We start from the raw sequence: 17,381 nt of genomic DNA, 5'->3' as shown, positions 1-17,381 counted from the left end.
TTATTGGTATGTTGGTTTATGCCTATATTCCATATATGGCTACCTATTCCATATTTGGTTACTCATTCGGGATTTTGTTTTTTTTTTGTTCCATTTTTTTTTTTTTGTTATTAAGATATTTAATAGAATTCTTTTAATTACTACATAAAAATGTATGATTGATGTGTCATAACACTAAATTGTTTTCATTTCTATAAAGGTATTATTTTATATCCCCAAAACAAAATGGTATTCCATAATTGGCGACTTTCCTCTATTCTCCGATAAAATCTGCCAGACTAATGCACATATGGCTCACGTTCAAGACAATGACGTGCAACGGTATTTATACTGGACGGACTGTATATGTTTTTTATTTGACAACAGCGCTTTCCTGTTAAACTTGACGGAAGCGAAAAAACTAATATATGAGGAAAAATTTGTTGAATTTATTTGCCGTCAAGTTTGTACCGGTGCACAGTGGTTCCAAATGCCGAAAACGTGGTCATGAACCTTTAAAAGCGTATATTGTTTATACATTTTGGAATTACTTTCGTTCTTAGGGGTTTTTGGCATCGCTGATTACTAATCTGACATTATTTTTTGGGAAAAACAAAATGGCGGATCCAACATGGCGGAAAGAAATTGAAAGTATCAATCAAAACGCAAATTTTTTTGTCAAATTTGGTAATTTAAGGTCGTTGATTACAAATCTAACATTACTTTTTATTAAAACAAAATGGCGGATCCAATATAGCCGAAAGAATTTCGAAAATTTTATTTTAAATGCATATGTGTTTAAAAATTTATATTATAAGGATTTTTTTAAATTGCTGATTACCAATACATTTTGATTATGAAGTACAATATTCAGAACCTATTACTTATGTACAACCGCCCATACATACTTTACAATCGCCAGAATCATGTAATATGCATAATTTTCCTCTTTTTTATTCAAACAACTGCCAGCAATGCATAGGCAGTTATAGGCAGCTAAACCAAAATGATTCTGTATCTTCTTACAATATGTTTTAAGACTAATAAACATTACTCGCAGAATTATGCAGAATTTTGTACTTTTTGAATGTATCTTTACAAAATTTTGGTTATTTTAAGTATATTTTCACTATTTATGTAGTAACAAATTTAAGGCATTTATTGTTACTAAAACTTAAGTTAACTTGCATCTTACATTACTGAATACTTAAAAAAGAAGAATCTGCTTTATAGCGATAAAATTGATAAACCCCAAAACGTTTTACAGCGTTTTCAATATACGCGTTCTTTTAGACTTTCTCTGCCGGCCAAAATAACCTCGGAAATGGTTCACTTGTTCCTGAGCTGTGAACCAAAATACATCTAGTCTGATCCTTATACCTGTGTATTACGACTTTACGATAGTATGAGAAAACTACTGTAAACATGAAAATCCCTAGATAGGGACTTTCTTCTTCGCATCATGACCACGTTTTCAGCATTTGGAACCACTGTGCGGTGGGTTATGATGTCATTAAATCTATGACGTACATGTCTAATTGTTTGACTTTTAGTTTACTAAATAAAACAAAAAAAATTTACTATTTTCTACATAAAAAAAACAAAAACTTACTTTATGCTTTTGCAGATTCCTTTTGCGTCTAAATAAAGCGTTACAAATATCACATTTTAACACTTCATTATTTTCATGAGTCCTTAAATGAATCTTTATGCGTGATAATAAAGGTGTACTGTAAGTACATTTGTCGCAAGTATGAAGTTTATCAGACTCTGCTGGATGCTTAGTGAGTCTGTGATCTTTTAAGTAATAGGGTAACGTTGTTGTAAAATCACATTCCTTACATTTATATTGTCGTCTATCTTCCATACTCATGTGGGTATTTAAGTGAGCTTTGAAAACTTTACGTACTACTGTTGAATATTCACAAAGCTTGCATTTTAAAATATGGGTACTCTAAAACAAAATAACAAATAAAATTAATAAAGTATTGAACTAATTAACTATTTTGATTGGGAAATAAGCCACAATTAAATTGAAAAAATAAATTTATTAACGTTTCGACTTGTCAAAATACAAAGTATTAATAAAATAAACAAAAATGTTGTTGCTTAGAAAAACACTTTTCAAATACCTAATTTAATTTAATCTGACTCATTTATACCTGCCTTTCATCGATGTTTTAGTCTTAAAGAAGGATAATGGATATGAGATCTAAGTGTATAGAAAACCAACACACACCAACAGATATCTAAATTACAAATCAAATCACATCAACGTTAAAAAGATAATCATTTTTTTTATTTAATTTGATGGCTTTGGTAAAGACCAATTAGCCAGACAATTTTTACATCTAAGTATAATATTACATAACTAAAATAGGTATAGGATATAAGTATAAAACATTTACATATATTTAACTAACATAATAAAAATATATTATACCTAGATACAGTTGAGTCCGGGAATCTTTACCCGTGCGCGTCATCATTTAAAGCATACGAAATAAGTCGATGATAAGTCGGAAATTGATTTTACTAAACGCAGCAGCAAGTTACTTACTGTCACTTGCTGTTGCGTTTAGTAAATTTCAATTTTCGACTTATCATCGACTTTTTTCGTATGCTTAAAATGATGACTCACGGGTAAAGATTCCCGGACTCAACTGTGTATATGCACACACATACGTATATATAAACACACATACGTATTTTTCTAATTAAAAAAAATCGTCCTTCTTCACGATTATATAGTGGATAAATTATTAATTTGGTAAAATTTTTGTGCAATTTTTTGTTTTGTGTTGTAAAATGGAATTATTTGCAGAATTGCTAACGAAGACATTGTTAGCAATTTACAATTTCATTTTGCACCTCTTGGTGTGATTATATAAACAATACAGTATATTAATATTTTTATTGAAAATTATACAGTTTAAATTAATCGGCAAGCAAATTTTGTTATTAATTACTTCACTATAAAATTTATCTGTGCTTTCACTATTTAATGGACAATCAAGTATGTGTGTTAAGTCTCCCAGTTCACCACATAAGCATGAGGAATTATCAACTAAACCAATTTTACATTTATAGCTTGGTGACATTGCATGATTTGTTCTTATTCTGTTAATAGTAATAATAAAATTCCTGTTGTTTTGGTTGTTGAACCATCTTAGCCTTGGGATTTGAACTTGACATGATTCATAATTTAATATTGTTTGTTTGCTGTCATACAGTTCTTGCCATTTATTTTTTAGCTGAATTTTAAGTGTGGCATTCAAATCAGTATATGGAATACACAGATTAAAAAAATCTCTGTCTAAGTCTGAGGCACATTTAAATCCTTATATTATAGAGCCAAAATTACTTGTTCTAATGAAAATTCATTTTTAGACGAAAAACAATTGTTAATAACAACTGTTTTATTAAAAAATGATTATCCTTTATCGTTTATAAAGAAGGAATTGTCAAGATTGGATAGAATGGAACAGAACAACTTAGAACGGGATCCTACAACATTCACAAGAAATAATACTAGGAAAATATCAATACCATAATATATAAAAGGACTATCCGAAAAACTTAAAACAATAGGAAATCAATTCAACATTTCAACAACATTCATAACAACAAACATATTGCGATCTATTTTATCTAAAATTAAACCTAACAATGAACAAGAAAGAACAAATAATTGTATTTATAAAATACCTTGTGAGTGCGAAAATTTTTATTTAGGTGAAACATAGTAAAAAGAGGGTATCCCAAATAAAGTACGTGCCTCTTAGTGGCGGGATACGGGCAACAATACATTGGCTTATAGGGCAGTCCTTACAGTAGGGATCCTGGCCTATACAGAAAAATGCAGGCGGGTGTGGGGTAATACTGCACTTTGGTTGCATTGATGGTGTATTGGTTAAACGTGCAGGGCAGGGTATGGTGCTGATAGAAAAGGCATTCAGGAATCAAATATCCAAAAAATCTTTTCAGGCCATAATAATGAAAAGACCTTCTCCAACGCAATAAAAACTTATACTGAAATGATGGCATCTCCTGAGGTAAAATATTCCGGAAGTAAAATGAGCTTCCGTTCGGATCTCCGGGTGAGGACTATCTCAGGGGGAACACCATTACAGATTAGAAAAATCAGGATAGGGTCTTGGAATCTTGGTAGTCTTACAAGTAATGTTAGTGAATGCGCTCAAACGAAGAAGAGTTCAAATTGCTTGTATTCAAGAAACTAGGTGGAAAGGACAAAGGGCGAAAGAACTAGGTGAAGGATACAAATTGTGGTATGTAGGGAGTAGTAACACTAGAAATGGAGTTGGTATAATTGCTGATAGTGAAATGAAAGATAACGTAGTAGAAATTGTAAGAAATAGTGATAGAATGATGTCAGTGACATTTGTAATTGATAAAGAGGTATTGAATGTTGTGTGTGTGTATGCTCCTCAAACAGGTCTGGGTGAGAATGAGAGAAGAGAATATGACCAATTAGGAGACGTACTGAGTGATATTCCAAAGGAGAAAGTTATAATAGGAGGTGATTCCAATGCACATGTGGGCCAAGCCAAGACAGGATATGAAACAATACATGGGGGATTAGGCTTTGGAACTAGAAATGAAGCTGGAGATGACATGCTTGAATTAGCAACAGCATTGGATATGGTGATTGTTAACACATTCTTTAAAAAGAGAAAAACTCAACGTATTACCTACAAAAGTGGACAACATCAATCCCAAATAGACTACTTCATGATAAGGAAAGAAGACATACGTGAATGCAAGGACTGCAAGGTAATAGTTAGTGAGACAGTAAGCCAACAACATAAGCTGCTTGTTCTGGACATCGAAGTAAAAAAGCGAAACTAAACAAAAATATCGGAGAGGACCACAAAAAATCAAGTGGTGAATGCTAAAAGAGGAGAAAGAAGAAATATTATTAGAAAGACGGCTATTGAAATACTTGGGAAAACGTCAGGAAAGAAGTTTTGAGGATAAAGAGACTTGGTGGTGGTCAAATGAAGTATGGACAAGGAAAAATAAAAGAGAAGGGAAAATTATATAAAAAGTGGCAAGAAACCAGCTCGGACATAGATCTTCAAAACTATATGGTCGCCAAAAAGGAAGCGAAAGTAGCAGTAGCAAAAGCTAAAGCAGACGCGTATTCAAACCTATACGATCAACTTGATACCAGGGAAGGCGAAGCAAAAATATATAAAATAGCCAAACAGAGAGCAAAGAAAGCAAGAGATTTTAATCAGATTAGATGTATCCGAGATGAAAATAATAAAATACTAATTCACGAAAAGGATATCAAAAAGAGATGGAGAAAGTATTTTGACAGTTTATTAAATGAAGAATTTGACAGACAGCCTGTGGAGTTAAGAGAGACAGTAACAGCAATTGTTACCAGAATAACAAACAAGGAAGTGGCTCAAGCGCCTCAAAAAATAAAAAAAGGAAAAGCAGTCGGGCCAGATGATATTCCTGGGAAAGTATGGAGAGCATTGGGAGAGACAGGAATAAGTTGGCTAGCAGGGCTATTTAATAGAATTATTGAAGTTGGACAAATGCCAGACGAATGGAGAAGCAGTATATTAGTACCTGTCTACAAAAACAAGGGAGACATACAACAATGTACAAACTACAGGGCTATAAAACTACTTAGCCACACCATGAAAATATGGGAGAGAGTAATTGATAGACGGATTCGTGAAGAAACCGAAATATTCGATAATCAATTTGGCTTTATGCAGGGCAGATCAACAACAGATGCAATTTTCATTGTAAGGCAACTTGATGGAAAAATACAGGAATAATGGTAGGGGAGCAAAGTATGCTAAATGTGCAGTCACTCGAGCGCTTTGTGGACCTATTGGGTTGTGAAGAGTAGGTCCTTAAACCAAAAAAAGTTAAGTAAAGTTTTCCATTTTAATGGGCGCTTGCCATTTTTTAATTTAATTTTCCATTTCCAACAATCGTTTTTTCCGATTATAACGTCATCTATCCATAATTCGAAAAAATGTTTCGAATAAAAGTTACTTATTTTTACGTAAGGAATCCAAATCTGCAATAAAAAATGAGGGCTCCTATTTAAGATTTTAAAGTAACCCCCACCACACATCCATGGGGGGTCGTGTTTAGTACCATTCGATAGATTTTTCAAAAATGTTGAATAAGTGTATTTTACAGTTTTTCGATCTGATGTTTATTTCGCGAAATATCGCGGGATTCGTATTTAAAATATTAAATTTACCCCCACCCCTCTCCGTGGGAAGTCGTGTTTGGTATCATTCGATAGATTTTTAAAAAATATTGGGCACATATTTTTTAGTTTTTTGATCTGTCATTCATTTCGCGAAATATTCGTTTTTTTCTTGTGAAACTTTGGGACTCACCCATTTCCTTACGCCCGGCTCAAATCGTCAGATTTTTGAAATATACACTCTTTTACATGTACTTAACTTACCTTATCTTAATCTGACAATTTCGAGTTTTTTTAAGGATAGATTTTTTTTTTTCGGGCCCCCCTTAACGAACTTCCCTGTGTTAAGAGCCAATATATGGTAGAGGTACATCTGCAGGGTACCAGGTTTCCCCCATATGCTAATCTGACGCGCTCGAGTAACTGCAAAAATCCCCGCTTGGGCTCCCCTACCATAAAGAGACCAATGCTCATATGGTATTCACTGATCTTGAGAAAACATATGATAGAGTTCCTCGAGAGATTCTGTGGTGGGCACTCAATAAGAAAGCAGTCCCTGGCGAATATGTAAAGATTGTGAGAGATATGTATGAGGGAGTAACGACTAGTGTTAGGACAGGTATGGGAGAGACTGATAAATTTCAGGTAAAAGTAGGATTGCACCAAGGCTCGGTGCTTAGTCTTTATTTATTCTCATTAGTTTTGAAACAGATAACAGAGAAACTACAGGGTAGCATTCCATGGTGCCTAATGTATGCTGATGATGTAGTGTTAATAGGAAATAGTGAAAGAGCCTTAAAACAAAAACTTGTACAGTGGAGACAAGCTCTGGAGGAAAAAGGTTTAAAACTTAGTAGGACAAAAACAGAGTATTTGGAATGTTCATTTAAAGATGAAGTTACTACAAATAAAATGGTATCTTTGGATGGTGAAATGATTGTGAAAAGTAATAGTTTTAAGTACCTAGGATCGGTATTACAGAGTAATGGAGAAATAGATGGAGATGCATGCAGTAGAATTAGGGCTGGATGGATGAAGTGGAAAGAAGCGAGTGGTGTGTTGTGTGATAGAAAAATTCCAATGAAGCTGAAGGGAAAATTCTATAAAACAGCCATAAGACCGGCTATGATGCACGGAACTGAATGTTGGGCAGTGAAGAAGAAAGAGGAACAACGAATGCATGTGGCGGAAATGAGAATGCTTAGATGGATGAGTGGAGTGACACAGAAGGATAAAATTAGAAATGAGTATATTAGGGGAAGTCTAGGTGTGGCACCAATTGATGCCAAAATGAGAGAGCATAGGTTAAGATGGTTTGGTCATGTTCAACGTCGACACGTTAATCGCCCAATACGAAGAATAGCTGAATTGCAGATTCCTGAAAGGAGTAGGAGAGGAAGGCCAAAGAAGAACTGGGGGAGACGATAAGGCAGGAAATGTTGGTAAAGGGGATTAACAATTGCATATGTTTAAAAATAATAAACTTTTATTCTCTAAGATAAAATATATGAACAAAGAAAGTTTTTGCTAAAAAAAGTGTTATTTCAAAGGGCAGAGTATGTGTTTTTATTTTGCAATAAACAAATTTATTTATTTATATCGAAATGTACTAAAAATTAAAATGTATCAATCATTATCAAAGGTCGTTGGAATGCCCAATCAGAGCAAACGTATCCGCTGTCCTGCGCGTAGCACCAAAAATTAATGTTTATTTAAAAAAATTCCTGATGCCGTGGTAGTTAACCGATTTTAATTTTGCAAATTGCAAAAGAAAGGTACAGTATTCTTCTATAGGTAAAAAAATCAACTTACTACTATTTGCTTTATTTACGTCCTGCAACATTTTGGAAAAATATATTTTTTTTAAAGCTGGAATGCAAAATTTATTTTGCAAAATCTGTTAAACCGATCTTAATGAAATTTACAGTATTGTTTTAATATACCATAAAGTTTTTATGGGTAATATATGAAGGTCCTAAGTGTAGCATAAATTGTTGAAAAACGTAAAATGCAAATACTTGCTATTTTTATGGTTATTTCGCAATTATTTCTTATTTGCAACAAAGGTGACAATTTTTAAAATATTTAACCAATCCTATATTGTAGGAAATTTAATTACGCAACATTCATGCCAGTGCAACTTTTATCGGAAATGAATACTTTTAAAGTTATAATCAAAAAACGAAGAAAAAAATCGAATTTTTCCTTCATTTTTTGACATTTTGATTATTTAAACAATGTTCCGGACCTTTTTGAGTGGGAGGATAACTCAAATATTATTATATGAGTTATTTTCAAGCAATTTTTGTAACAAAAATATGAGTCACCTCTCAACATCCAAATGTACTAATATTTTTACAGATGCGCTCTGGTCTAATAAGAAATTTCACTTTTATACGATATCTCGGGATACCTAAATCCACGTATCCATTACGTTGGTGCTCCGTGCTCCGTGTAGCTGCTCCACATAGTGGATACGTTCATGATATAAGGAAGCATAAGATATGACATCAACGCGCACTAAACTCGTACATCTCGCGCATGACGTCACCTTGTGCTAAATTTTTAAAATGTCTCGTGTTTGCGGATGAAACGAACTGCAGAAATTCAAATATCATTTAGTAGATGTTTTATTTACTAGGTTAATTTAAGCTTAAGTATGTGAAATAATATACTGTATTATTGTATCATGGGATACGTTAGTGCTCACCTTCGGTGCTCACCCTCGGCGATACAATCGGTGGCGGTTTATAATGTAGAGAAGCGCATGGCGTATCCATTCGAGCAGTTACACGGAGCACCAACATAATGGATACGTACCTTAAGGTTCTTTTTTGAAAATAGAAGATTATATAACTTACCATTACGGATTCTTTACCTGGATGTTCTCTCATAATATGGTTATCTAAAAGTCTCCTTTCTTTAAAGCCTTTTGAACAAAATGGACATTTTATCCGATACGTACAATACCGATTCACATGTTTGTAAACTTGTCGCAGGTCACAGGTTATTTTGTCACATGTCTGACATTTATACGGATTATCTTCTGTTACTTGTTTTTCAATTAGTATCATTCTTTCGTGATTTATATGATTTTTATCTGGCCAATATCTGTTACATAATTCACATTTTACATCATTATCTAAAATTACAATGAAACAATGCTTATTACTCAAATGTTAAGTTTCGCTTGTCTTAGTAGCAGCCTAAGGCCTAATCAAAATATAAAGTTTTTAGTCCCCCCAGTACATCGTCCTTTTTTTTAATATGATTACAAAAGTCTCAAAAATGGTTTTAATTGCTTCGTTCGAGCAAGTCTACCACTTTCTGAATATTTTCATACTGCAGGTTGGACGCGTTTCCACACGCCCAACACCTAAACCTATAGCTCTAGCACGATTATGCTTTGTTATTGCAAAACTAGAATTTTTAATTTTAATCAAAATATTATACGTTAAAATAAAATAAATTATTTTTATCGCCAACCCTCACTAAAGTCATTCATTATTGTACTCATTTGCCCTCATTTGCGGCAGTAAAGTAACACTTTATTGTACTGAAAGAATAATTTTACTTTACCTGCCGCGATTAATCGAGATTGGATGTAAGTGGTCGATGGCAGTAATCGATTATTTATTTGAGTTAACTTCTTCTTCTTCTTTAAGTACCGTGCCCAAATTTTTAGGCGTAGGTAGCTTCCATAACAATTTGCCGATATCGTTCTCGATCTTGTGTGGCATGTAACAATTGATCTGCTGATAAGCCAGTCCATTAACGAAGGTTTCGGAGCCATGAATATTTCTTTCGACCAATTCCTCTTTTTCCGTCGATCTTTCCATTGAGTATTAACTGCAGCATCCTGTATCTGCTACCTCTCATTATATGCCCCAGATATTCAAGTTTTCTCTTTTTTATCATCTTCATTAAGTCACCTTCGCCTTGACCTACTCTGTTTAAGACTTCTCTGTTTGAAATGCGTTGAACCCAAGATATTCTGAGCATTCTACGATATTCTCTATGAGTTAACTTACAATTTATTTATTAAACAAACAAAAAATATTGTACACAATTTGCGATATTATCAGTAGTAATTGCACAAGAGCTCTAAAATTATCGAATTTTTCCAGAGCGACACTTTGACAGTTTTAATTTCACGACCCAAAAGGGAGTGAAATAAGGGGAGTGAAATTATGTCAAAGTATCACGAGGCAAAAATTCGATAATAATTTTAGAGATCGAGTGCAATTTGCTGAGATTATTTCATGAATAAGACTGTTCAAAACCAAAATTTTATTGTAATTTATTTATGTAAGTACAAATTAGTACAATTAAACACATAGTTGTTATAAATATTTGACGGTTGAAAGTCATCACTTTTATAATTTTTGAAGTTATTCTTCTTTAGGCGCGATTGAGAGTAAAATTTCATAAATCTGCGCGCATGCGCACACAGACAGTATGCAGTTCCTTGCTAATATTTCAAGATAGGTATGTATGTATCTGTATCAGCGCAAATAAGTCATTAAAAGAATATATTAGTGTTTTCAGTAAATGTATTATTTATTATAATTTTTGGATTTGTCTTTCTCTGTAGTAAGATAATAAAATATTATGTAGGTATAACATTTTATATGTCTATTTGTCACCGTGTTGTGCAATTATATCCCAAACTTACGTGTCACTTACAAGAAGCTCGGTGCGTACTTGGTAGAGCGTTGGGTCAGAGATCGGAAGGTCACGGGTTCCAATCCTGGACGATTCATATTTTTTTTTATTTTTGGTTGTTTTAATAAAAAATTTTTGAAAGTGGTAGATAAGAAAGTTAGTTTAATATTTAAATAAAATACAAATAGCCTGTTAAGTATATTTACTTCGTTGAAATTATATAATAGAAGAATAACTTCTTACGTGCGTACAAAGTACACACACATTCTTTTTAAAACATTAATTGTCATTAATGTCACTGAATGTATTTTTTCGTAGCAACGAAGGGTATCTGACGTAATATACTTGACGACGCGACGGGATATTATCAAAAGTTATCAAAGGTAATACCACGAGTCCTCTAAATTTTATCGATAAATTTTTTTGTTTTCACGAAAACTTCTTTATTTGGTAAAATTACGAAAACAAACCGAATGATAAAATCACGAGTCCGAAGGACGAGTGATTTTATCCATCTCGGTTTGTTTGAGTGATTTTACCCTAAATAAAGAAGTTTAAGTATGAAAACGAAAAAATTTATCAAGCAAAATTTAGAGGACGAGTGGTATTTGAAAAGATTATTTTGTGAAAGAATATGTATTATTAGTAAATACGGGCATCTGTGAAATAATTTTAAGACAACTAGGATCAATGTCTTAAGTAGGTTATAGATAAATTATTTTATATTTTTAAATTTAGGGTATCTTAAGTTTTATCAGGGAAGAGACTGTTTTATCAAGGAAGAGGCTGTTTTATCAGTATTACACTCAATGATTGGCTAGAACGAAGCGTGGTGATTGGCTGAAAAAGCAAAAACGTCAGAATTTGACAGGTGAAAAAAATAATCACTTTAATTTTTATTTATGTAGCTTTCTATTGGTCAGAATCTCCTATGAATGAAATAATCAATTAAATTTATGTCAAAAAGTGAAACTATGTAGTATTTTGCAATAGGGCTGTTAGATTTTCTAACATAAAGCTAATTATCATTTCTACTTATATAAGAATCTTAATAAAATTCGCCGAATCATTGATTATTTCAAAACCAACACATTTGCCCTTTGTAGCTTCCAAATTAACTAATTCCGAGAAAACATTGCTTCTCGAGGGTGGTCGGCGATACAAGGACCCTTGCACTATGAAAACATTCGATTTTAAGATACATCCTGTTTCCTAGAGGCTCGGTCGAAATTAAGAACAATTTCTATATCTTTAACTTAACAATGTGTGATTTAAACTGTCTCCCCGTTCAGATTTATGTTTCCTAAAATCAATAGGGAGCTTTGTCCCTGCCGGACAAAATTAAAGCTTCTGTTTCCTTCTGAAACGTAAATTAGACACGCTTAGGACTTTGATAAATGAGTTCCCCCTCTTTTTGCTTTTGAACCCGAAGGAAAAAGGAATCCTTATGTTTAGTCGGGTTTAGTCTGTCAGTAACTTGTGAGCCACCCTGATGGCTAGACGCTCGCGAATTTAACTCTACTAAGAATTCTCTCAAATGATCACATTCTCACTTCACGGCTCGCATTTTCTCATCATCATGACTCGGTTTTTCAGGCGAATTACTTCTCTCACATACTCGGTTCTTAAATCGCGGTTTACTTTACTATCAATTCTATGTACTGTTATGATCTGCTTTCTATTACTTTTATATTAATTATTATTTACTTGATCAATTATTTAATTAACGCAAATCATACATAAAAATTAAGAAAGAATCTCAGGGTGCCTTTTTATAATATAAAAAAAAGTCTAAATTATCTTATGTTATACTTATCTTCTCTCGTGGTTTCAGTATCTCTTAGTTGATAAAGAATAAGTTATTTTTAAAAATGTAAATGGTATCCCATAATACCCTCCTCTCCTCTATGTTAATTATGTTTTGCAATTACAAAATTTCGGACCCGAATCACAAGTGATAGATTATCCAAATATAGCACTGTCGGATAAAAATTGGGTCCGATAAATTATCAGATAGCCAGTTGTGGGAGCAAGCAAAATAGAATTCGATTTTAGAGACGTCACGTTGCCTAGCAGCCGTCGATTCTTGCATTGTGAAATTCGATTTTGTGACGTCAGCAAAATAGAATTCTATTTGGCGTGCTCAGGGCCCAGTAGATAAATTAATTTCAATTAATTAAGATTCATCCATCCGCCTATGGTTATTTGTCAAAAAAGTTGACGGTTTTCAACTCTCTATACTTTATTTTTAACCAGGAGGAGTAAACTTAAAAGGCAGATTCACACCTAAGAAAATTACTAGAATAATAACCAAAAAATGCATCTTCTTTTTTGGTTGATTATGGCGGCTCTCAACGGTAATCCATAAACATCATATTATATTAATACGTCGCTAAAGAGTTCTAAAAACGACTGCTTTTTATACAGGGTGTCCCAAAAAGATTGGTCATAAATTATACCACACATTCTGGGGTCAAAAATAGTTCGATTGAACCTAAATTACCTTAGTACAAATGTGATCATAAAAAAAGTTACAGCTCTTTGAAATTACAAAATGAAAATCGATTGTTTTCAATATATCGAAAACTATTAGAGATTTTTTATTGAAAATGGACATGTATCATACTTATGGCAGGAACATATTAAAACAAAATTATAATAAAATTTGTCCACCCCATAAAAATTTTATGGGGGTTTTGTTCCTTTAAACCCCCCAAACTTTTGTGTACGTTTCAATTAATTCATTATTGTGGTACCATTAGTTAAACACAACGTTTTTAAAACTTTTTTTGCCTCTTAGTATTTTTTCGATAAGCCAGTTTTAGGATGCGGCTTCTTTTTTAATATATTTACATACAAATTTTATGGAGGTTTTGTTCCTTTACACCCCCCAAATGTTTGTGTACGTTCCAATTAAACTATTATTGTGGTACCATTAATTAAACACAGTGTTTTTAAAAAAAATTTGCCTCTTAGTCTTTTTTGATAAATACACCTAAAAGTGTAAATTATAAATAGGTTTTCAGATTTATTAACAGGTGTCTATAATCGTACTTAACCATATACAAAAATATGTGGTGGATTCGAAAAATATTCAAAATATCTCGATAAACACTGGCTTATCGAAAAAGTATTAAGAGTCAAAAAAGTTTTAAAAACGCTGTGTCAAACTAATGGTGCCATAATAATGATTTAATTGGAACGTACACAAAAGTTTGGGCGGGTTTAAGGGAACAAAACCCCCACAAAATTTTTATGGGGTGCACAAATTTTATTTTAATTTTTTTTTAAGATGTTGCTGCCAAAAGAATGCCACATGTCCATTTTCAATAAAAAATCTCTAAGAGTTTTCGATATAATATGAAAAAAAATCGATTTTTCATTTTGTAACTTCAAAGGGCTGTAACTTTTTTTTCGTGCACTATTATATATAAATAGGTAAATGAGGTTCAATCAACCTATTTTTGACACCAGAATCTGTGGTACAATTTATGACCAATCTTTTCGGGACACCCTGTATAAAAGGAACAATCTGAAAGTTATAGGAATAACACAGAAAACACAAAAAATCGTCGGTATAACTTAGTTAACCGAGGAAATCCCACTAGTGTCAAAATTTGATAAATGTCATTAGTGTCAAAATTTTATAACAGTGGGGTAAACTTGCCTGCAGTTGGACCAATTACAAACAAGCATTACAGAGTGGTAAATTTGAACCACTCCTCTTGGTTTAAAAACAAACCATAGTTGTTTTTACGTCAATGTCGACTTTTTTGACAAATAACCATAGGCGGACGTTTAAATTATTATTAATTTAATGCCAAACTACAATTTTATATTTATTTAATTAATTCATCAAAATTAACTTGAACCCAAACAAAATTAGTTAGTATTAATTGAATGGGTATTTTGAATATCTTTCAGCTATTTCCTTGTAGCATTTTTACAATTAACCATTTTGAATGGGAAATTAGCCACATAAGGCTTATTTCCCATTCAAAATAGTTAACGAGATATGCTTTGCCATAAGGTCCAATTTAAAATTATCGGTCAAAATGGCTCTGTATGTCATCTGTGACTATTACGTCACCTGTTATGACTATTTTAGAAGTCTACCTCCGTTTATTTCCCCCTCCAAATTTCACAATTATAAGTATAGCTGTTCGAAAGATATGTGCAATATGTTATGCATATAAATAATTACTAATAAATTGAATAATTATTTAATTAAAAATAAATCACTTTGAGAAGGTTTATTAATGAGAGTTATTTATCCTCTTTCTTTCCTTGTCTAAGCACTTCTTCGGCTCGTTTTGTTGGGCGCGGTATGGTACCAAATTCAAAAATAACGAAAAATAAAAAATTTTCTTTTTTATAAAAGTACCCCGCACAAACCTTATGGAAATTAGGTCCCAGTGGATTTTGTTCATGTATGTATATACACCGTTCTTAGGCGTCAACGCCCTTCGGTAGGGATCTATGGGGGAGTTTCACCGAGCCGCAAGCCCTTATCCCTTGCCGTACTGCTCCCTCATAGGTCGATCAGATGCCCGCATATTCAGGTCTAAGCGCCAGATTCATATTTAGAATTTTATACTGACGCGTTAGCCTTTTTGTTTTCCGATGGCCTGGGCTGGGCTTGAACTCTCGTACCTCACGGCGAAGTGAAGTGCGGGTCAGCCGCTAGTCGCACTGAGCTATCTGATCACTGAGCTTTCTTTTTTATAAAAGTGCCCCGCACAAACCTTATGGAAATTAGGTCCCAGTGGATTTTGTTCATACTTTGGGAAAATACTCTTTGAAGCATCCTGATAAAAAGATCTCATGGGCACAACTCAATCGTATGAAGGATTTTCAAGATATAGAGACACAAACTTGGAAAATTACATATAAGATTTACTGGCTATTCCAATTCCCTAAGTTACTGGTTATCTGGCAACATGTAGAAGTTTGGATTAAATGAAAGTACTAGTAGTCTAGGATTTTTACCTGGCTATCCAATGGCGACCTTTACTTTGACCTTGACCGGACGTCATCTTCTAGAGCAGTGGTTCCCAACCTTTTTCCCATGATTGCCCCCTTAGACAGGTTTCACCAGTTCTGAATACTATAATCGCCCCCCTCCCCAATTAAATTGAAACAAAAAATTAATCAGTACAATATTGATTTATTTTTACATTTCGTAAAAGGCAATATATTAGAAGATCCTCAGAATAACCACATGATGATTTCTGGGGAATTTGATCAGACCTCTTCTCTGTATATTTTCTTCAAAAATAGATAGTTTGTCAATGAATGCTCCGACTACTCCCTTCGCTTTGGCCATATTTATGTCCTTCCTTTGTAATTGCAGATTCGTTCCATTTAATTTTTCAAAAATATCTGATAGTTAAGCGATGTCACTTCGCTTCTCTTGTAGTGCTGTACTCAGTGTGGGTCAGTAGTAATAAGAAATTCGATAACAGTATCCATGAGACTGTAGAACCGCCGTAAGCAATTACCTTTCGAAAGCCAGCGGACTTCCGTATGTAGTACTGTAGTTGCAATGCATCAGTGGCGAAGCGTCCATGTAACCACTGTTATTGTCGAAGCGAAGATCGGTGGAATATGCGCATTTTATCAATGAAATTCGATATTTTTAAGATATTCCAGAAGCCGCTACAGATAAAATGTTTTAACGACCTATTAATCATTTATAATTACTCAACAGATATTAGTACAGTTAAAATAATTAAGACGATAACCGGACAACATTGAGTTAATGAGTAAAATTTAGTTTTTTTTACTTTAATGACAAAAAAAGCAAGCCCATTAGCAGAACCCAATTAAAAATTATTTTGCACATCATATTTGAAACATTATTTGGTTGAAAAATCTCATTTTTGTGGGCAAAAAAAATATATTAATTTGTTTGGACTAAATTACAGTTGTGCTTATCTTAAAAAGGATATGTTACTATCAACATTCGTACAGTGTTGCCAAACTGAATTTTGTTATTTTGGGTGTAAATTTTTTCCACGGATCTCCGAGGGTACAATACCATTGGTAACAGTCATAGGCGTAACCAGGATGATCCTAAGGGGGGGGTTACAACTACTGGAAAGGGGGGGTTACAACTACTGGAAGGTCTCTGAGGGGTACGGTGTTAAGCGTATAGAGCTCAAAGTCCATCCCAATGGGGGGTTGTAACCCCCAAAACCCCCCCTGGTTACGCCTATGGTAACAGTTAAAAATCTTGCAAATAAATATTTTATGACTACTACGAAATAATTACATTTATATTTTTTACAAACAGAAATACTTGTTAATAGTACCTAATTCAGTAAATAGCCAACTAGACGCACGAAAATATTGGCGAGATATGTGAATCCATGGCACGTTATCATATGCTGTTACCAATACTGGCACTGTAACGGTAACGCAGGAGAAACCTCGCTATCGCTCGGGACTAGCTCTGAAAATTTTGAAAGAGCGACGGGTCTAGAGACGGCGTACGGGCACGCTGTGCATATCACTATTGTAACCATTTTGA

At 33.4% G+C, this 17,381-nt stretch overlaps 1 protein-coding gene across 1 annotated transcript in view; it reads right to left on the bottom strand.

The window, feature by feature from the left end:
• LOC126889952 (zinc finger protein 808-like) overlaps positions 1–17,381 on the bottom strand; it is a 67,860-nt gene that overhangs the window by 14,024 nt on the left and 36,455 nt on the right. The window contains exons 5-6 of the mRNA XM_050658709.1: positions 9,046–9,326; positions 1,592–1,933 (exon numbers count right to left, since the gene is read on the bottom strand). Coding sequence (XP_050514666.1) covers positions 1,592–1,933; positions 9,046–9,326 — 623 coding nt within the window. The remainder of the gene's footprint in view (positions 1–1,591; positions 1,934–9,045; positions 9,327–17,381) is intronic.

This window comes from Diabrotica virgifera, chromosome 8 (assembly GCF_917563875.1).
Source record: "Diabrotica virgifera virgifera chromosome 8, PGI_DIABVI_V3a".
Lineage (NCBI taxonomy): Eukaryota > Metazoa > Arthropoda > Insecta > Coleoptera > Chrysomelidae > Diabrotica > Diabrotica virgifera.
The sequence above is the reverse complement of the archived record's forward strand: the minus strand, read 5'-3'. Positions and strand labels throughout refer to the sequence as shown.